Source organism: Lynx rufus, unplaced genomic scaffold (genome assembly GCF_022079265.1).
Source record: "Lynx rufus isolate CCGP_SWC_20201006 ecotype Redwood Valley unplaced genomic scaffold, mLynRuf1.p SCAF_8, whole genome shotgun sequence".
NCBI lineage: Eukaryota > Metazoa > Chordata > Mammalia > Carnivora > Felidae > Lynx > Lynx rufus.
In genome coordinates this window covers 21787370-21808554 of record NW_025814896.1, presented here as the reverse complement: position 1 = coordinate 21808554, position 21185 = coordinate 21787370, and the positions used below count along the sequence as shown (strand labels likewise).

Below are 21185 nucleotides of genomic sequence, written 5' to 3'. Positions count from 1 at the left end.
AAGAGGCACCCATCTGAAAAACTGTTCAAGGCAGGTCACGGGAAGTGCCATAAAAGAGGTATAAATCCAAGTCTTAGGGGTTTGACGGACTGAAAAATGCTAGTATCCAGTTGGAAAACTTTTCAAGCTGGAAAAAGTTTTCAAAGATGCCAAGAAAACTTTTGAAAGGAATATCACGTTTTAGACTTTGAATATATTATGATAGTGTTTGAGCGGTGGGGAAAGTACCAACATTACAAGCAGAGATGAAGAAGCCAGAAAGTGGAGGGCAGGCCAGTCTGTGCTATGCGTGCAGAGGAGAGTGGGGGGGCTGGCGAGCAGAGAGCATGAACAGCGTAAGGCCCCAGATCCCCGGAAGGCTGTCATCCTTCAGGCCTTCATTCTGCTGTCCCTCCCATGAACCTTGAAACCTTACCCAGAAGTCACTTCTCCCCAGACTCCCTCCCATCTTAACCAACCCTGATAGGCACCTGCCACTTGTAATTGTTTGTAACTTGAGCGTGCAACATATGCCTTTACTTTCTGGTCATTTCCTGTGCCTCTGTGACCTCCCCAGACAGCCTACTTGTCCGTGACCGAGAAGACCAGGGCCTCCCCTTTACCTCCGTTTTTACTCTTCTTCTGCCTAATGCTTAGAATGGCATCCTTGCCACTGGGCGCTTAGCTGGGCTGGGATCTGAACGCTTGGCATTATGTTAATCATTTCTACCTCAGAGGTGAATCAGACAGGATTCCTGTCCCCAGGGAGTCCATATTCTAGTAACCGGTAATTATGTAATTATGAGCAACCTACTTAACCTCTGTGTGCCTTGGATTCTAATTTGTACAATGGGATTAATAATCCCTTCCCTGCTCTCTTTAAATTTGGTAGTAAGGACCATATATATAATAACACTTTAAACTCTACAGCATTACAGAAATGTAAAGTATTAGCAGCAAATGCTTTTTGCATGAGTGGAAGTCAGGAGTAATTTTGCTTCCTGTGCCCCCAGCTGCTGAACACTTAGGCGTTCTGGAGCAGGAAGTTATGATTATGAGTAAATGAGAAACTAAAGAGACCCTTCTATTTTTAAACTCCTTGGACATCAGTCCAGTGCTCCATGACTACCTCGTGAACATTAACACTATTACCAGATTACCGAGGAATTTGCTACTAAATGAAGCTAGGAATTAGTGGTGGTGATTTGCCAGATAGCATAGCCCTCCTTTGCCTCAGACAGAGGCCTTTAGGAGCGAGATGAAAAGTAGCCTTGTGTTGCTACAGGCCGGCCCCTTGGGCAAATAAAGGAGTGCATTATCTGTGTCTAAATAGTCTCTGAAGGATCTTGTTGGAGATTGATAACCAAGTGGTAAGTCCTTCAAGTTTGGGAGAGTGGAAAGCGGGGTCCCAAGGGCTTCTGTCAGTGACAGGAGCCTGAGTTGTCAGAGGGAACTATGGCCATAAAACTACTGACGGAATTAAGAAATGGATTGTTGTCATCAAAAGCATGTATCAAGCACCTGTCTTCTCAAGCCAGTCTGCCAGTCGCGCAGAATGAGTCCCTCACCCAGTTCTTACTCCTGAGAGCTGACAGCCCAAAACAGAGATGTCTTTTCCCTTTCATTCACCGCGTGGATGTTTACTGAGCGGGGACATGAAGACAGAATTCAGTCCCTGCTTTCCCAGAGTTCATGGTCCACCCTCATGAGACGGAGGGAGCTGCAGGTGGGAGTTATCAACAGAGGGAGGTGATGGTGCAAATGAGTGTGAGCATGATGTGTGAGAAGAGGTCGTGTCAGGGAGAGGCGTGTTGAGGTGCTCTCGGGAACTCGGAGAGGAGCAGTGGCTAGCCTCGAATAATCAGGAAAGGCTTTGTGGTAGAGGGCGCGTAAGACAGTGCTGGAAGGAAGACGGCAAAGGCCCTGAGGTGGGGAGAGGAACTCTGTGGGCAGAGGTGTTAATAATCCACCAGTTGGGGAGCTTGGGGGCGGTGGTGATGAAAATGTCCCGCAGCAATTGCGATGGTTGCACAGCTCTGAATATACTGAAAGCCAGCAGATTGTACACTTTAAATGGGCAGATTGTATGGGTTGTGCGTTGTATCTCAATAAAGCTGTTCAAAAAAGAGAAAAAAAATATCCACTGGAGAGGAATAGATTTGGGGACAGCGAGTCTGCTAGGTCTGGGGTTGCCGCGGGTGAGGAAAGAGACTCCTGTCACTCGTTGGGACTTGGCCTGGGGGAGTGCCCACTCGTGAGCGGAGCGGAAGGGGCGGCAGCGTTTGGCTACTGGCGCGGCGTGAGGGACGTGCACGTGAGGGGGGTGCCTGTGACATCAGTGTCACCAGGGTAGCAAGATGGAGTTGTGGAGAAAGGGCCTCTCCTCCCGAGTTTCACCTGACTGGGAAGGGAAAGAGAGTTCTGTACATCTTCTGGGGGTGATTTGCGGAGGCCGGAACCACAAAGGAAAGAATGAGTGGAAGCAGATACACAGCTGAGATTTGTGTCTCCGTCAGCTTGTTTGTTTGTTTGTTTTTAAGGCTGAATATGTGGATGAGATCATTTTGGCCTTGACTCATTGCACAGAAAATACTGGGCTTTAACCTGACCCCCTGGGCCTCCAGTCCATTAAAAATGAAGACATAAGAAGGGTACTTTAGGATATAGTGAGGGAGCAGGAGGAGACACATCCGAGGCAGAATGGTCTTCTGTTGTTGCCGTTGCTCTTTTGTATGTTGCAAGCCTGCCGTCTCTCCCTGTTCACCGTCCGGCTTTTATTCCCAAACGCTCATTCATTTCCAGGACATGGTCCGGCGTGGGGAGATCATAGACAATGACACGGAGGACGAGTTCTACCTCCGGCGCTTGGACGCGGGGCTCTTTGTCCTTCAGCACATCTGCTACATCATGGCGGAGATCTGCAACGCCAGTGTGCCCCAGGTAGGAGGGCCTGCCCTGCCCGGGCCTGGCTGAGCCTGCCTCCCTCCTGGCCCCCTCCCGGGGCAGAGACTCCAAGAAAGAAGTCGATTCACTCTCCTTGGCTCCCTGTACTCCCGGGGGCAGGGCGGGGGGGCCCTCTTCTTCAGGGGTGGGCGTGAGGTGCGTACTTGCTACACGATGTATGCCTGCATCTGCAGGGACAAACGGTGCTTTTCCTTTCTCTCCCCTCTCTTCCCCTTCCTCATAGATTCGCCAGAGGGTTCACCAGATCCTGAACATGCGAGGGAGCTCCATCAAGATCGTCAGGCACATCATCAAGGGTGAGTTGGGTGCTGCTTGTGTCTGGGGCTCTGGGAGAACTAGGTGATGCTTACTTCTTGAGTCTCTGTCGTTATCCCTGGATTTTGGTGCACAGCATTCTCAGCACTGCAGGCTTAGGTGTGCCGTCGTGTTCCCCGTGTGTCCAGGTCGTCTTTGTCAGGATACCGAAGACTAGCCTGCGCGTTCTGTGCCTCTGACCCTTCACTTCCAGGATTTAAAAGACGCTTCACAAATCAGAGACAGCAGTGCTTAGAAACATTTGTTAAAAATTAAAAAGAAATAAGACAAAACGCGAAACAAAAACTCCCACTTCCAAACTGCGTGCCGTGGAAGGAAATTGCTTTCTTGGGAGAAAGAAAACAAGGAAGTAACAGGAAATACCCGGAATTAGGCAAGACAGAAGGATGTGAGGCTTAGGTACTGTGGGGGAGCAGAAAGAGCATAGTTGCCTTCCAGCCTTGGCTCTGCCTTCCCCAGCTGTGCGAATGTGACTTAGAAGAAATTTTGCAAAGGCTCAGGAGATACGACGTGACCGCGTCCGGTCTAGCCCTTGGCTCTCAGATAGTGCTCTTGTCAGGTGAGCGTCCCTCCTTCCCTCACCTACCCCAGGGAGTCCGTGCCTCCGATGCTCTTCCATCTTTGGGACCTCGCTCAGCTGGAGAGGCTCCCCAGGCCTCCTTTGGTGGGCAGGTCCCCAATCACAAGGGTACCCGAACTGGACTCGGGTGCAGCCACGCCCGCGGGCCACTTAGCCCCGACTTACACACATGGCAGTAGAGGCCCGTATCGGGCTTCGTGGAACTGGTAACGACAGAGTTCAGGGAGAGCCCGGATGGGCTGGTAACTGCGGGCAGATTTTTACTTTCCCTCTCCGGCCCGCGTTCTGCCCATTTCCAAGGTGAGGGATTAGGCTAGACTTACTCACGGGGTTGCCTGTGGTGGCCTGTAACTCCCATTACAGGTGGGAGATGAAAGGTGAGGATAAATGGTACATGTGATAAAGTGAAGAGAAGTTAGGAGCCATGGTCTCTGGGATCCGGCTCCCGGAACTGAATCCTGGCTCTCTTCCTTACTGTGTTACCTCAGGTGAGATACCCAGTTGCTCTGTGACCTCATAGGATGGGTGAGAAGATTAGAAAAGATGATAGACTGAAAATGTCTGACCCTCAGTAAGTCCTCTGTAAATGTCAGCTATTATGAGTATTATGAAATACGGTGATGATAATTGTCATCGTCATTATTATAAGTGAGGCCTGGCTCAAGTCCTACGGAAGTCTTGTGAAAGTGGCACGAGCTGGGTCTTGGAGGCTGGGACGAGGACGACTCAGATATGGGAGCTGGAAACCCCATGTTTAGCCCAGCCGCCCCATGGGGCCATCGTGTCTACTTTGCAGGTGGAGAATTTGAGGTATTGGAATCTATTGTTTTCTCTCCCAGAGAAAGAGGAAAAGCCGTTCGTGAACCGAGCCCAGCATCCTGCCTTCCACAGTGGCATCCCGGGTGCTCCTGCTCAGTGTCTCGTTCGCATGAATTACTGCTCAGCATGTCCCGCCGCCTCCTCCCTAAGGTGTAGCTGTGGTGATTTGCAGCTCCAGCTTTTAAATGGCATTTACTTTTAACACCCACTTGTTCAATTAGAACTTTTTATTGCTCTCCGCTCTCCTCTCTTACGCTTAGGCTCCTCCCTGCACCTCCATCCCTGTAATCAAAACAGGGATCTTCTGAGGAAGAAAAGGTGTTTTTAACGGGTACTGACATGTAGTAGGTGGGTGTTTTTCTCTGTGAAACCCTAACACGTATACCTGAGGTTATCCGGAGTGGCCAGCCTCGCGAGCCAGCCTCTGCCTCCCTGGGATCCAAGTCCAGCCCCCCGATGCCTCGTGTACGCACAGGGTGCCGAGTGGAGTTTCGCTGATTGAGCGGCCTGCACAGATGCCACTTTCACTTCCGCCACCCTTGGTCCTCTCCTCTGTTGCTTTCTTCCGCCACAGCCCCAGGCCAGCCCTCGGTCCTCCCTCCGTGGCCCAGCCCCGCTGGGGGGGGGGGGGGGGTAAATTGGGCTGCCTCCCCACGCCATCTTGAATCCGCACCGTCCTCTCCATCTGTTCCTTCCCATCAGAGCACCCAGTTTATTTCCTCCCTAGCCCTTATCACAGTCTGTAATTGTTTTTATTTATGTCTTTGTTTACTCGCTTCGTGTGTCTCATACGTTAAAATGGAAGCTCTGTGACGTGGGGACATTGTCTGGCCCGTTCACCGTGTCTCCTCAGCACCCAGAGCAATGTGGGGCGCGTGATGGGAACCCAGTGAATATTTTACATACAATCGAATTCAGCCCTACCCCGAGGCACCTTTCATTTGGCTAATGTTTGCCGACACTTTCCTCAAGGCTAAGCACGGTGCTAGATACTCTGCTGCCGTGTCACAGAGCACCTGCCCTCATGGAGTTTATAGTCTTCGAGGGAACGTAGACGCATAGGTGACCAGCCATAATTCAAGCCGAATGAAACACACGCTCCAACAGCTACTCGGCTGGCACTGCTGGGTGCCGGGCTCTGTGTTCAGGACTAGAGGTGCAAAGAATAAGCAAGGGCTGCATCTTTGAGGCGTTCACAGTCTGGTGGGGAGAGCTACGGAAACTAATTATAACGTGATAAGTGCTAGTTGAAGTTGCCAACGGTGTGCTAACGGGGTGGTAAGGAGCAGTACTGGAGTCCCAGGCCTTACTGTGGAATCCCACAGGAGGGACAGGCTCCTCCCCAGGACTGGGACTGTGTCCTAGAGGGAAAGGCACATCCCAGGCAGAGAAAGCAGAGGCCCAGGGGTAAGACAGGACATCGGTGGCTTGTGTAAGGAATATAGAGGGGATACTTAGGGCACCCCTGCCTAGGTCAAAGAGGCTCTCACAGGACACTGACCACTTGAGAAAACCAAATCCCTGTTCTCTCCAGATGGAAGGTTAAGAGTAAAGGATTCTTGAGCCCAGTTCCACCTGCGTGCCCCCGCCCTGGCTCGCTCCCCCTTCGGGGAGCCCTCCGGCCTGTGGTGTTGGGTGTTAGACCTGAGCCCTGTGGCCTGCCTCCCCGTAGAGCACCCAGGGTAGTGTTGAGGTCGGAAAGGGGTCAGGCTACCACGGGGAGTGGCGGCTAGGCTCTGCTCAGGCCCTCCCTCAAAGGCCTTCACTCCCTCCCCCTTCTTCCTCCACCCTTCACTCCATCAAAAAGCATGAAAAAAACAAAGCCTCATAGAGAAAACCAGCTCATCAGTCTGTCCTCTTTGATTTTAATTTTGTTTTTCAGTTTGGGTTGCTTCCTTTTTTTTAACATACTAATTAGATGCAAGCTTTTTCTTTGATTTTATGGCCTACATATTTCCTAAGTTTTGCTGGCAGGATGACAGCTGATGTATCCCTTGAGGTCTCAGGAAAACGCTGATGAGGCAAGCCCAGCAGGGGACTTTTCCCCTTGTATCTCAGTCCCTTTCTCATGATTTTCCTCCCTCCTTTTCTATTGGGGGTGCCAAGAGAGCTGGGAATAATTGATGGCTCATTAAAGTCCCTCTTTCTGCAGACTGCTTACTCGGCGCTCCCAAAGTCCAGCCTTGCCTGGAGCTGGCAGCGGTTCCGGGCCCGAGGACTGTGGTGCCCACACAGGAGATGGTGGTCTCCTTGCTGAAGAAGGGCAGGCCACACCATGTACTCTGCCTGGGCGGTGACAGCCTTCCTGCCTTTCGTCTTGTGCCTGGCCCGTGACCAGTGCAGAGCAGGGGCTCAGTTAATGCTTACTGGGGGCACGCGCTGAGGTAGTGCTTCTGGCTTCTTTGTGCTGTTCCAGAAATCCAGGACCACAGTAGGTAGAGTGGTTGCCCCCAAGCACGTCCTCTGTACTCCTGTGTGCCAGGCTTTTCGTGTATCTTCTCTGGTTCTCACAACTGTCCTAGGAAGCAGGATTACAATCTCCATTTTACAGATAAGAAAACCAAGGCTTACGGAGGTTAAGGGACATTACCCGAGTCGCTAGTGATGTTGGAGACTGGATCGAAACTCAGAACTATACACAGTCGGTCTTCCATTTGGCAGAAAGAAAACCTCTAACGTTGTGGATTGCCTGATACGGTCTTACCATCTTTTAAAAAGAAAATTTAGGGCGGCTGTCTTTATAGAGCACCTGCTTGGCGTCACAGGGCACTGGGTGGGCTCCTGAGATGAATGAGACCCTTAGTAGGGCCTTTCCCCAGGGGCACACAGTCCTATCACAGGTGAAGAAACTAATCACTACACGAAGCAGAATGAAGTCCGTGCTAAGACAGAGTGTGAATCACGAAGGCACAGTTAATGCTGCTGCACCTTAAAAGGAGCCTAAAGATCCAGAGAGGCTGCACAGAGGAGGCACTTTTTTTTTTTTTTTTTTTGGTGGTAGTGGTAAAGTATTGGTCAGATTTACCAGTGCGACCATCACCACCGTCTGTCCACAGAATTAATTTCCATCTTGCAAAACTGAAACTCTGTACACCCTCACTCCCCATACTCTCCTCCCCCCAGTCCCTGGCAGCCACCCTTGTACTTTATGTCCCTATGAAGCTGGCTGGCCAAGAAGGTGGCTTGTGGAAGCACGTGAAGGCCCTCTGTGGGCAGATGCGGGTGTCCATCATCGCACAGGCATCTCCTTGGATGCGGCCTAGGAACCGTAACCCGGAAGTACCTTTTAGTATAAATACTTGTGCCAAGGGTTACCGTGGAAGCTGCGGGCCGAGTCTCTTCAGTGTCATAGTCACTGATGAAAGTTGCCGGAGGACCACGTGGCTGCTGGGCTGCTGTGCCGGGGAGAGCTCAGAGGATTCCTGACTCAAAAACTCTTTCACTGGTGGCAGAAAGACGGAGCCCAAGACTTCAAAATGCTTTCAGAAATTGGCTCCTGGCCCTTTGATTTGCTTTTGTTCTTTATGGCTTGAAATCTCCTCTAGAAGCTCCTAAACATGTATTTCCATATTGATTTGGGGCTCTCAGTAGCCTGAGCGTTGTCTGCGATTTTGAAACTGCAGAAGCTGGCAGGATTTCTCTTTTGATGACATGTGGGTGTGGGTGTGACTTGTACCAGGTCATGGCTACTATGACCACTAGGGCGTTTGGAGTCAGGAGAGAATCCTGGAGAGAGGCCTGCATTTAACCTTCGGCAGCTACTTACTTTCTCCAAGCCGCAGTCCTTCGTCTGTGAGATGGAGATAACCTGCCTCAAAAGGTTCTGTGTGGATCAGGAGAGGTACCGTTCGCACAGTGCGGACGTGGGGCTGGCACATAGTACGTGCTTGATAAACGTTAGCTACCTTTACTGTTGCCATCGGTGTGTGAGCCCTTCCAGCGATAAATAGATCTGAGACACACAGACCGGCATGATTCTGTCTGTGTCACTTTGGGTAAGTTAGTAGATAATGCGTTTGAGCCTGTTTCCTCTCTGTGAAAAACAAACCTGAAGTGACTGTTGTCCCTCGGGAAGGCTGAAGTTGAACTACAGTCAGGTGCCTGGGACAGAGTACGTGCTCAGCAAATGGAGGCTCCTTCCTTCCAACTTCCTTGGCCTGATCCTCTGACCTGGAGCTCGCAGCAGCCTGGACTCGGGGCAGGCAGGAAAGCCGGTGGACCAGCACCCAGACCAGACTCCTCAGGGCCTGGTGGCGGGGGGCACTTTTCCAACCGGATGACCCTGTTCACATGATAAGCAAAGGACATGTTTCTTTCTCCTTTAAATGGGTTTCATTTTAAGGAAACCCCTGATGTCCCATTGCTGCAGATAAGTGTTCTTCTCCTAGGGAAGTGTGGCATCAGACTTCCAAGTTCATCGTTGTCATTAAGGGATGTGTTAGACATGGAGTTTCCTTTCCCAGGTCCTCATCTGTGGTGATGTCTGTGTCCTCCAGAGTTTTCAGTGTGAAAATATTCTGGGTATCCTTCTTCCCTCCCCTTCCCTCTTCCTCCTGCATTTTTTAAAAGATGAGCAGTTAAAGCTTAGGGTTCAGGGGTCTGAACCAGGCTTGTGAGTATGGCCCAGGTCCCTGTCCTGAAGACAGTTATCCCCATCCGCCAGCCCAGGCCCCTCCCTCTCCCTCTTAACATAAACAGAACAGCTTGTATTCCATGTCTGAAGAGTAAACCTGCTGTCTGAAGTTTGCTTTAATATTTATGCGTTCAGCACTGCTGCCTGTTTTTGAGCTCCATCAAAGCCTTTATTATAAGAACATTTGAAAATGCTGGGGAAGTGGAGAATGGAGTTGATGTGTGCACCCTCTTTCTCACTCTCCCCAGCCGACTCACCCTCTTCTCTCCCATTCTCCCGCCACTCATAGTTCCCCCTCCATCTAGCATCTTTTTCCCGTACTCACTCTTCCCCTCTTAGACACACACACACACACACACACACACACGCAAAGAGAACTCTTCCCCAAGACCTCTGGGAGGAATCTGTTCAATATTTATAAACTGCTGCGGCAGCTATAATAACCAGAGGTAGCTGGCACCACCCAGATTTGCTCCAAATAGGATTCTCCTCTGGAAACAAAGAAGGAGTAGGGGTAAGGGGCAGAGGGCGCAGGGCACAGCTGGTGCCGGCTGCCAGTGGCAGTGGAGGAATATGAGGGCCTCGGCAGACCTGGCTCCGGGCCTGGCTCTGTGGCTGGCTTGCTGTGGGACACTGGCTGGTCACCTGCCCTTCAGAGTTGTCCTACATTTCTGAGAGCTCTGCAGTTCTGACATTCTGACCCGCTCCACATCTGGGGCCAGTGAGGCCCTTTCCCACAGGACGTGGCGTCTAGAGACGTACCCTTAGGAGGACTTTGTAGCCAGAAGCCCTGTGGGGCTGGACTGCTTTGGAGTACTCACAGAGCAGTGTTTCCCCCAGAGGATGGGGAGCAGCAGGGTGGGATGTTGCTTAGGTAAGAGGATGCCCCTTTGGGAACTGGCTCCCCCCAGCTCTTTTAGGTGCCTTTTTCACACACGTTTTGGGTTGAATTTCAGCTTCCCTGCTGTCCCGGACTTGGGGCGGTTGCCCCAGTTCTCTAACACGCCTCAGTTTCCTTGTCTGCAAACAGAGATGGCTTCTTTCCCTGCGGGATGGCCGCAAAGATCAGGCGAGCCGCCGGACGTCCTTGCCCGGCACATGCTGTGTGGGAGACACGCTGCACCTGCACTGTTCACAGCCCGTTTCTAGGGAACAGCTACTCCGGTGGTTTCGTCCTTCCCCACAGAGAGTGACGGGAGGCCGGCCGTCTGAGGGGTGCTCTGTGCGCTGCGGTGGCTTGTGCTTTCCAAGGCCTGTATCAGCAAGGGCGCTGATACAGACTTGGGTTTCCTTTACCGTGTGGGTCTCTAGAAAGAGATTAGGTCCCTACAGGGAAGCTGGCTTGACTTGGAAAATCACTGCCCCAAAGGGTCAGACTGTTTCTCCACTTCCCTCCCTCCTGGGTCTGAGAATACATTAGGAGAGCAAAGTGTTAGTTCAATCCATTAAGACTCCTGCTTCCAGACCATGCCTCTGGGGGTATTAAATGCTGTAATGGTCACTTCTGTCTCTCCTGGGGCAGCGACTAGATCATTCACACGTGAGTAAGAGATAGCATTTATGTAAAGCCCCGTAGCTGTCTCCGCAGCCCAGATCCTGCTCTCCCATCACCCCAGCCCTCTCTTTAAGAGGCCTTAATAGAAGGCATCACAACCATTTGCTAGTGGAGGTGATGGATGCATCTAACGGAAGAGGATGATTTCCAGGGGGAGACACACAGCTGGCACATGTCTGAATCCCAAATCCCGTTTTCCGGCACATGTCCAAAGTAATAAAGAGGAAGGAGGAAAAATGAAGAAGTGGCAGGAGCAGAATTATTCCCCAGCACGGGGGGGAGTGGGGGGGGAGCAGGGGAGGGGTTGCACACTCTCTTGTCTCTCCCCAGTCTTTGTCTGATTTGGATCAGCAGATGTTTTATTATGTAAAAGCTTCTTGCCCAGAGTTGTCTATTCTACCTGAAACTGCCCAGTCTGGGGAGCAGGGAGCGGGGCAGGGATGCAGGCCGTCACCCTGATCCACCTGCCCTGAGAGCCGCTTTACCACACCACACGGACGGCAGACTCTGCTGGGCGTTTAGCTAAAAGTAAGGCACACACACGCCTCTGCCTTCCTGGAACTCCCCACCTAGAGGGAGAGGAGAGCAAGTGCAGGGTGGTCCAGAAGTCAGGCCTGTGATGGGGACCCTGGCCTGAGGACAGGAGCCGGAGGAAGAGATGACCGGGCAGCCTTCGCAGAGAAGATGGCTCTTAAGATGGGCCTGCAGGGGTGCGTGAGGTTCCACGTGTGACATTGCTGGCTAGAGCCAAGGAGGCTCAGGGAAGGAACGAGTGTGCCTTGAATTTCGGTTATTTGCCAAGTACCTTCCCTACATTTTCAGAGGACACCCCCAAGGTCACTTAGGATGGTGCGCCAGAGACGGGTCCAAACCCAGCCCACCGCGTCACACCCCCTCCCCGCCGTGGGTCTGCGGGCAAGAAGAGTGCTGTCCTCCCTTCCTCTACATTCTGCGTCCCTGCTTCTGGACACGGGTCACTACAGGAAGCCCATCCATGCCCCGCACCCCAGTCCCTAAGTTCTACATCGTTTCTGCCTCGTAGCCCCCCTCCTCCTAAAACCAGGGTGACTGTGTAATTTGAGGGGATGCTTTTGAACATGAAATAGAGAGCTGGGGTAACGGGTAAGTCGGTCACGTGGTGACCTGCCCTGACACTCTGATTGTGTTCTCTGGACATCTGTCCTCACTGTCATCCTTGTATCCTCCTTCTTGGAGTATTTTCCTTGCCTTCCCGCTCTGACTGAAACCCACCTCTCCCAGGGGTGGGCCCTCTCTGGCACTGGCTGTTTTCTCCCACCGGAGGCGTGGGAGGCGCACCTCGAGATCCTTCTTTGTCCCACCAGCCCATTTACCTGAAACCCCCAGCTGTTTGAGCTCATGTCCGGGGACTGTACCTTGACCCCCCCCCTCGGTGCAGCGCCTGCTCCCCTCATCCTTCACTACTCTGTCATACCTCTTGGTGATGTGGGTATCTACATGTCTCTCTAGCACCCCGCCTCCAGCCTGTCTGTGAGTCCTGCTGGATCACCTTCAGAATGCATGTAAAATCGGAAGACTTCTCACCCCCTCTGTGACCTTCTTGGTCCCAGCCACCATCAAATCACATCTCCCCTTCTGCCCTTGTGCCCTTCGGGGCATCTCCCACACAGCAGCTGGAGTGAGCCGTCACTCCTTTGCTTACAGCCCTCCCACAGCCCTGGTCACGGGGGGAAGGCCGGAGTCCTTGCAGCAGCCCCCAAGGCCCTGTGGCCTGTGCCTGCCCCTTCCTGTCCCCAGTGCTGAGCTCCGGCCACAGGGACCTCCACACTCACTCCCCCCCCGGGCCAGGTGAGCTCCCCGCTCGGAGCCTCTTTGCCGCTCGCTCCCAGACGTGCCCACGTGAATTTGTTTCGGGTCTCCGATCAAATCTCCGTGAGGCCTTCTGACAGCCACCCTGTGTCGCTTACTTGTGGGCTGTTTCCCCCACTAGAGAGCAGAGATTTTCGTGTATTTTGATCATTACTTTATCCCCATTGCCTCAAATCGTGGTTCTCAGACTTGTGTGCGTTATCGTTACCTGGACAGCTTGTTCAGACGGACTCTGCTGGGGCTACCAAGTAGGTCTCGGTTGGCCCCCAGGTCTGCGTTTCTGACAAGTTCCTCCATGGTGCTGCCGCTGGTCAGGGCCCACGCTCTGACAAACGCTGGTCACGCAGGCGTCCGCTGCCTGTGCACTGAGTGACCACGTGAGTGAGTAAAGGGTGTGGCCGGGGAGGACTGGGAGTCGGCAAAGGTGACTTGGGTTCACTCATCACCTCGAACGCAAGACCGGTGAGTTTGGCCAAGGTGCCCCTGTGGCGGCCGTTAGAGGCATTAGAACAGCACGTGCCTCGGCAGGAGCCGGGATCTAGGGAGGGGTGCGGAGGGGCCCAGCCACGACGGAGCGCACCCCTCGCATCCATGCCTAACGCCGCCTTTGTCTCCCCAGAGTACGCGGAGAACATCGGGGACGGCCGGAGCCCGGAGTTCCGGGAGAACGAGCAAAAGCGCATCCTGGGCTTGCTGGAGAACTTCTAGAGACCCCTCGGCCCCATGGGGGCAGCATGGACTCTCTCTGGGCCTCCCTCCCAGAAAGTTTTTACACAGCTCAATGTGACTTTTGGACGAATTAAAGCTAGTTTTGGTAGCCCTGGCTGGCATTTTTTGTAGCAGAGCGGTATGCCGGTGCCGTTCACCCGGCACTTTCCAGCAGCCGTCATGGGACACAGCTGAGGAAGGTCAGTGGTTGGCCTCACTCTGCCAGTGAGGGGACTGAGGCTCGGAGAGCAGATCAGGGATAAAGCGGGTCAGCATAAAGCGACTGCGTGGCCGCCGTGAGGCCGCCAGCCTGAAGCTGGGAAGCTGGGGGGGGGGGGGGGGGCGCGTGGACCGGGGACCGCTGTGGGGCTGCCAACCCTGACACGAAGAGTGACGGGTAATGCCAGGCACGTGGCTTGTGCAGAAGCGCCCGTGGGGAGGCTTCCGGGGGCACAGTGGGGCCAGCCTCGGGGAGCACAGCCCCTGCAGCAGCATTTGGAAGCCCGGCCGCACGCCAGCACCACCGGTTGGGAGGGGAGCCTGAACAAATGTCCTCGTCCCCCACCCCCCCCCCCAGAACGAGGGAATCGGAATCTCGGGTGTGGCCCAAGTGCCGGTGTGGTTTTAAGCTCCCGGGCCGTTCGGCGCGTAGGACTGAGCACCGCTTCCGGAGAGCAAACAGGCCTCGGGTCCACCTGGCGGCTGTGGCAGCTCAGATGCCCGACTCTGCCTGCCTCCGTCCGCGCAGTAGGGGCGGCTCTGCCCATCTGGCGCCCGGGAGGGTGAACGAAGCCATCTAAGCGATGCTGGCTCCTTTTGTTCTTCCTCACACGGCTGGGGCTTCAGAATCGCCATTTCACCCGTTTCTCGGGGGTTGTGAGAAAACCGGCCTCCTCTGCGGAAGTCAGCGGTCCATCAGCGTGTTTTAGTCTGTCACACAGAGTAGAGTCCTCACGAGGGAGGAGGAGGAGGAGGGGGAACAACCAGCTCAGAAAAGCAGTATTTCGCTAAACCGAAGGGTCCGGCCCAGGGCGGCACACCCTGCCGGGGCCTGTGGCCAGCACCGACGGCCAGGCGGCCCGGCTCTGGCTTCTCACCGAACCCCAAGAGCAGGGCTCCAGGCCGCCGCCACCATCTGGCCAGAGCGGGCGTATGCCAGGGGAAACGCGGCCGCCCTTGCAGGCGGCCGCCTGAGAGGGCTCCGAATAAGACGGCGCCGGGCAGGCGGTAGAGCGTCGAGCGAGACGACCCCCGCCAGCCTGGCGGGGTGACACGCGGCGCGTCCGTCCTTACCGTGAGGCGGGCGTCCCACCTGAGAGGTGGCGGACGGCGACCGCAGGTCCTAGCGCAGAACCGGACTCGCCTTACAGGCTCGTGTCGGGTTTAGGCGTCTGGGTTCTTTTCATTTCCTTTCCCTCTAACGGCGGCGGCTACCGTGAATCGGACACCTGCTGTGTGCCGCTTGCTGCGCATCCGGTCTCTTACCGTGGGCCACGTCATTATCCCCAGTTTACCGAAGCCGAGACGAGGTCCCAGAGAGGGTGAGGAGCGTGTGCAGGACCCTGTGGCCAGTGAGCAGCAGCACCTACGTTCAGAGCAGGGTCTGCCTTAGCCCGCAGTCCGTGCCCTCCCCTCCACCAGGCTCTGTCTGGGAGACCACCACGATCACTGACAGACGGCACTCTTCATCCCGCTGGCGGCATGCGGTGGGATGGATTCGGAGAATAGAGCACGTCCGGGTATAAACTACAGAATCATGGGCTTTCTGAGCTAAGGATGGTACTTCAGGGAGCATTAGTCCTTCAGCTTTCCTTTGTTTCTCAAATTGTGTTTGTTCTCAGCCAGGTATTGCTCGTACGTGGTACAGAAGTTCCAAATCTAACAAAAAGCTTTGCAGGGAAGAGTCTCCTCTCCCATCTCACGACCCCTGGGCCTCCCTTTCCCAGGGGGCAGCCGCGGTTACCTGGTCGTCCATCCAGAGCAGTTCTGTCCAGCAGTTTCCAGCCGCCTTCTCCCAAAGCTCCAGGTTTCCCACAAGCACGTCAGCCGCCAGCATAGAAGGGGGTGGAACCTGGGGGGCTCGATCAGTTAAGCGTCCGACTTCGGCTCGGATCGTGATCTCGTGGTTCGTGGGTTCCAGCCCCGCATCGGTCTCTGTGCCGACAGCTCAGAGCCTGGAGTGTGCCTCGGATTCTTTCTCCCTCTCCCTGCCCCTCCTCCTCTCGCATTCTCTCTCTCTCCCTCTCTCTCTCTCTCTCTCTCTCTCAAAAATAAGCAAACATTAAAAAAAAATTTTTTAAGAAGAAGGGAGGGTGGGTAGGGCTCTGGGCCACTCACACTGCTTCACCTACGGTCGCTCCTCTCCCCCTTGCTTCCTGTATGGAGGGGTGCCTCCTGAGGTCTTGTTAGACAAGTCCCTCTGCTAACAGCAAGTTTGAACTCCTGCTTTCACCTTACAAATGGGGACATGGTCCCCCTCCATCAGTCTGGTGACAGGAGGGCTTGTGGGGAACAAGAGGTATATAACCCCTTAGGATTCAGAAGCGGTTATAGTTCAGAGGTGCAGGGGTCAAGGAGACGGGATGAGGAGCCCTCTTGACCCTCTACTTTCTGATTTTAACAACCCACCACCCAAGGCTAAGTAAGAAAAGCTTTGAATGAAAACAAGGTGAAGATCCTCATCACTGACCTTGCCAACCCATTGGCTCCTGGGGTGTGGTCCTACCTCTTCCATCTGCTGAGGCTGAGACCCTGTCTGCCTCACCAAGCAGCCCTACCCCTCCGGAAGGACTTCTCGGGCTTCCAGTAAAGGCCACCCTGGCCCTGCGGTTCTGAACTTGATTCTGTGTCTGCCGGCTGTGGGGGCTTCCAAGCTCTTGCCTTCAGACCAGGCTCCCCGTGGCCATCCTTGCGCCCATAGCTGAGTGGTACCAGCCCCTCGCGTCCCAGCAGGACAGAACGCCCTTTCCTATCCAAACATGGCAATAAGGTAGCCCTTAAGCAAAATTAGCCAGAATTTCTTCACGACGGAAGTGAGGATTTCACATACCTCTTCCTTCACAGCTTGCTGCTCTCTTTTAGTGGTTAGCACGCCTGAATTCAGTGGCAGCAAGATGGGCCATGTGTAATTTAAAGAGATTTGCATGCAGGCCGCATTCCTCCTTTATCTGCGGGGGGAAGTGCTTTGTCAGGGAAGCTGGGAGCCACCCTTCAGTCACCCCCACAGCAGCGCCGGTGCCCAGGTGGCATCTTCTGTCATTACCAAGAGCATCGATGTAGTGTCAACAGGGAGACGAGACTCCCTTTCCTCAAGGCAAAAACTTCTTGATTAGATTTCCTTACCCAACAGTAGAGGTAAGAGCAGAGCCACATTTTTCAATCTGCCTTCCTCCTTGGTACTCACGCAAAGTGGTTGGTGCCTCAGCGGTGGGCCCTCCCGTCTTTCTGTGCTGAGGAAAAGGCAAGTGATCTCCAGCCACCTTTTCCTTGATAAGGTGACACGTGCCCTCGGTATAAACTTCAGAAGGTCCGTAAGGGTATCCGGGGTGTGGATCACGCAGCTGCACCCCCTGTCCCCCAGCGCCCCTCCCCGGAGGCCACCCCCTGCTAAATAGCTAGAATATCCTTTCGGGGACGTGTTTTCGAGTGAGTGAACGTACTTAATACAGAGGGTAGCATAGCCTGTTCTCTGCCCTGCACCTTGCTTTTCGCTCTGCAGCCACCAAAAGCACACAGCACCCCCCCGCCCCCCGCCACCCTCGTGGCCCTGCCGAATTTAACCACGCGCATGGACGTCTAGGTGTCTCCGATCTTTGGCTAAGACAGTGCTGCAGTGGACGTCCTTGCCGAGAACGTCGTTCCGCACGTGTGTGCCTTTAAATTCCCAAGCAGAATCGCTAAGTCAGAATGTGCATTTTCCACCGTGATGCGTATCGCCACGCCGCCCGCCCTCCACGGCCCGCGTGTGCGCGCGCCGCCCCGCACCCTCCCCCACGCAGCGTCAGCCCTCGTGTCTCTGCCCCTCCGACGGCAACGGTGTTTGTTGTCTTCATCTGCCTTTCTCTTCCGAGCGAAGTCATTTAGTGTTTCAGAAGAATGGATTTATCGCGTGTGTGCCGTGTATCGGCTAATACTCATCCGGCTCTTTCTATGAGCTCAGTACTTCGCTCGAATTAGCTCATCCAACCCTCAGTTCCTCAGGGGCGGGGTACTTTTATCATCAGCCTCATTTCACAGACCCGGAATGACAGGGTCAGTGGCTCACAAAGTGACAGAGCTGGGCCGGGAACGTAAGCAAGCTGGTTCGGAGGCCCACGCTCCTGACCCCGGAGCCGCACGGTGTCCCAACCGACTGGCAGGGAAGGGGCTCAAGCGGGGCTGGGGAGGTGGCTGCGGGTGGCTGGGAAGCCGCCCTGTCCGCGCAGAATGCACTAGAAGCAGAGGCCTTCAGCGCGGCTGTGCAGGAAGCCCCAGAGAAGCCGCCCATCGACAGTCTCCTGACTGAAGCCCCATCTCGCTCTCCCTCTCGCTCTCCCTCTCTCTCTCTCTCTTCCTCTCCATAGAGAGGGTGAGCAGGGGCCCTGCTCCCTGAGCCCCTCACGCCCACATCGGAACAGGTGCTGCAGTGCTCGCCTGCGTGGGGGCCCCGGCGCGGGTCTGCTGGCTGGGGATGGGCAGCCGTGTGAACGTGGCCCTGGCTGCTCTACCGTGGGAAGAGGGAAGTCCAAGAAACTTCTGGAAGGTTAGGCTTTCTCTCTGCAGTAATGGGGAGGAGGAGCCGCCTTTAAGCAGCTTGTATAGCGAGGGTCCTTGCTCACCTTCCCCGTCTACCCGCCTCCACCTGTCCACTGAGCTTGAACCCCTCCCTCTCCACCCCCCCAACCCGTGTTAGGTGTCACTGCCTCCTTCCAGTTATCTCCCAGGGCGTGTCTGCTGCGCACCTGCTCGGTGCCGGGCCCCGTGCGGGGCGTGGGGGGCACACACCCCAGGCTGAAAGGCAGTGTTAACTCCCCACGGTCGCCCAACAGGGCGTCACAAAGGAAGCAGTGGTGAGCTTCAAAAGACGTGAGGGACAGAGCGGGACCCCAAACATGGCAGGAGGGATCAGGAAAGACCGGACACCGCACCATTATCTGTACCTTGAGTGGCATCCACGGGGGTCTTAGGATGGCCGTGAGTCTCAAAACACAAGAGGTAGAAAGTCATTCGAGGCAGAGGGAAGTGCACAGGCAAAGGGACGGGGGCCGGATAAAACACGGGAACTTTGGGGATGCCCCGACGACCCTGGGGTCACCAGGGCACAGGTTCAGTGAGCTCCTGGCTGTGACAGAACCCAGCAGAGCCACGTGCGTGTTGCTTCCCTGTGCTTTCTGGGAGCTTGGGCTCCTGTCCGGTCACAGAGCTTGTTCCTCGACTTCCTCCAGGCTCTCCCAGTCCTCAGATGCTGGGGAAACCGACCCTGACCCCTGCAGCAAGATCCGGCCTCGCAAGTTTGTTCCAGGGGGTACCCAGACCCCAGATACGGTGGTAGTAGCTGTTCAATGAGCCAGGCCACCGGGTCTAAGGCAGCGGGAAGGCCGTGGGAGGCCTCCGGAGACGCTTTGCCGACAAGCGGCTTTGCTCTGAAGCTCCAGGGAACAGATGGGAAAAGCCACCAGAGGTGGGTCTGCGGAAGCCAGGGCCAAGGTCTGGCCACAGCCGAGGAAGGCTCTAGCCTGGCTCCGGCTCCTGGAAATGCTCGGGAACAGAAGGGCAGGACGTTGAGCCCCCTGGTGCAGCCTCCATGAGACAAGAGCCTGGCCCCTCCCCCTCTTGGAGTCTCGGCTCTCCTTCATTCCAGGACTGAGTGAGAGGGTCTCTGAGACGTCAGCCTGTGGAAATCCACAGCGGCGGCCAGCTCAGGGTACCCAGGTGATCATTCGCCACTCCCCCCCCCCACCCCATCATTGACTAAACACCCACCATAAACTATGTGGGGAACAAGACAGACATAGTCCCTGGCCTCAAGGAGCTCCCATCCTCGTGGGACAGACCGGAAGACACTAAACACGTAAACAAATGCACAGGCTGAGTACCGGGTGTTATGAAAGAGCAAACACCACGCACAGACTAGCAATGGGGACCACTGGGTGGTCTGAGAAGTCCTCTTTGATGAAGTGCTTTTGAGCTAAGCTCCGAACGCCATCAAGGAGCCCGGTGGCCCGAGCGAGCTGGAAAGAGGGTCTAAGCAGAGGCACGGATGCAAAGGTTTTGAGGCAGAGGGAGCACCATCGTTCTCCAGAGAATAGCCAGAAGAGGCCATGGTGGCTGGACCCAGGGGTGAGGCAGGGGCTGCCGGGGGAGAGGGCCAGAGAGGTGGGCAGGGGCCAGAACTTGCAGGGCCCTGAGGACCGCGGAGCAGTTTTGGCAAAGAAGGAATGTGATCTGATTTTGGAAAGATCCCTTTGCTTGGTGGAGGGCTCGCGGCCAACAACAGCGTGTCAGCAGGGACCCCAGGAGGAGGCTGGTGCGGGCACCCAGGGAGGCGGTGCCGGTGCCGTGGACCAGGAGGAAGTGGTCTGTTAGAGACGAGATCTGGGACACACTGAGGCAGAGCAACGGGTCACCGTGCAGAGAGGGGCCCCTGCCCCAGGGGCCTTTGCCCAGAACCGAGGGCTGGGACCGACTTCACGGCCCAACCAGAGTCGGGTGGGGCCGGCAGAGAGAGCTGCTCAGTATATAAATATCTTTAATGAATAAATAGAAGTGCTTTTAGGGCTGGCGGAGTCGTATCATTTCCACCTGCCGTAAAATTTCATTAGAAAGCAGGCGCTGCAGGGGGAGAGGAATGGCTGTAATAAACCTGCCCGCCCACCCCCAGGCCCTGCCTCCACTCGGGGCCCGCTCAGCCCCCCTCCCTGGAGAACCCAGACCCAGGCCTTGCTGGGGCCCCGGAGAAGTCTGGTCCCTTCCTGCCCCAGCCCCACAGCGAGAACAGCCAAGCAGCAGCCGTGGGCCGGACCACGTGGCCACCGGAAACCGGGGGCCTCGCTCCCCTTGGGAATCAGACACACAATTCCCGCCCCTGCCTTCAGCCCCTCCCCCCGGCTACCGGGGGCTTCGCCCCCCGCCCACTGATACAGATCAGATGGGCTTCAGAGGAGGCGGGAATCAACAGTTGCTGACATCCAGGAACAGCAGAGCCGGGGGCGGGGGGCGAGGAGGCAGGGAGCGGACCTTGGGTCAGATAGTTTTACAAATGAGAAAACAGAGGCCCTGAGAATGTAGGTGACTGTCCTGAGGTCACGCGGGATCAGCAGATCCAGCCCTCCCGAACCACCGTAGTGTCGGCAACATTATTTAGCACCAACTGAATGCCTGGCTCTGTACCGATCGCTTGGTGGGCACCATTTCACGGACTCCCCGCTACATTCCTGTGATGTGGAGACCAGCACCGTACCATTTTGCAGATGAGAAGCCTGAGGCCCAGAGAGCCGTGGGATCAAGGTCACCCCCTCAGTTAGTGCCAGCCAGATGAGAGTCTGTCTCCACCCTACCACGGCAGCCTTTTTCTGCTTTATTCAAGGGTCCTGGGTCTGGGATTGTTTTTCTTGAGACTTTCCAAAGAGGGAGGGGGTGGAAATTTGCCTGAGTGCCTCCTACGCCCCAGGGAGTCTCTGAACTGAAAGCCGCTGTCCCCAGCATCTTGCTGCGTCCCTGTAGCATCTTCCAACGTTGCCATGCTCACCTCTAGTTTACAAACAAGAAAAGGACGCACAGAGAGGTCAAAGAAGTTGTCCAAGGTC

General features: G+C 55.2%; 1 protein-coding gene across 2 annotated transcripts in view; it reads left to right on the top strand.

Moving 5' to 3' along the window:
* The window catches only part of CTNNBL1 (catenin beta like 1), a 163392-nt gene extending 149882 nt beyond the window's left edge, over positions 1–13510 (top strand). For both annotated transcript variants that reach the window (XM_047067834.1, XM_047067835.1), the window contains exons 14-16: positions 2782–2919; positions 3167–3239; positions 13313–13510. In XM_047067834.1, the coding sequence (XP_046923790.1) occupies positions 2782–2919; positions 3167–3239; positions 13313–13401 (300 nt within the window). In that variant the 3' untranslated portion in view covers positions 13402–13510. The remainder of the gene's footprint in view (positions 1–2781; positions 2920–3166; positions 3240–13312) is intronic.
* Positions 13511–21185: the final 7675 nt, after the last annotated feature.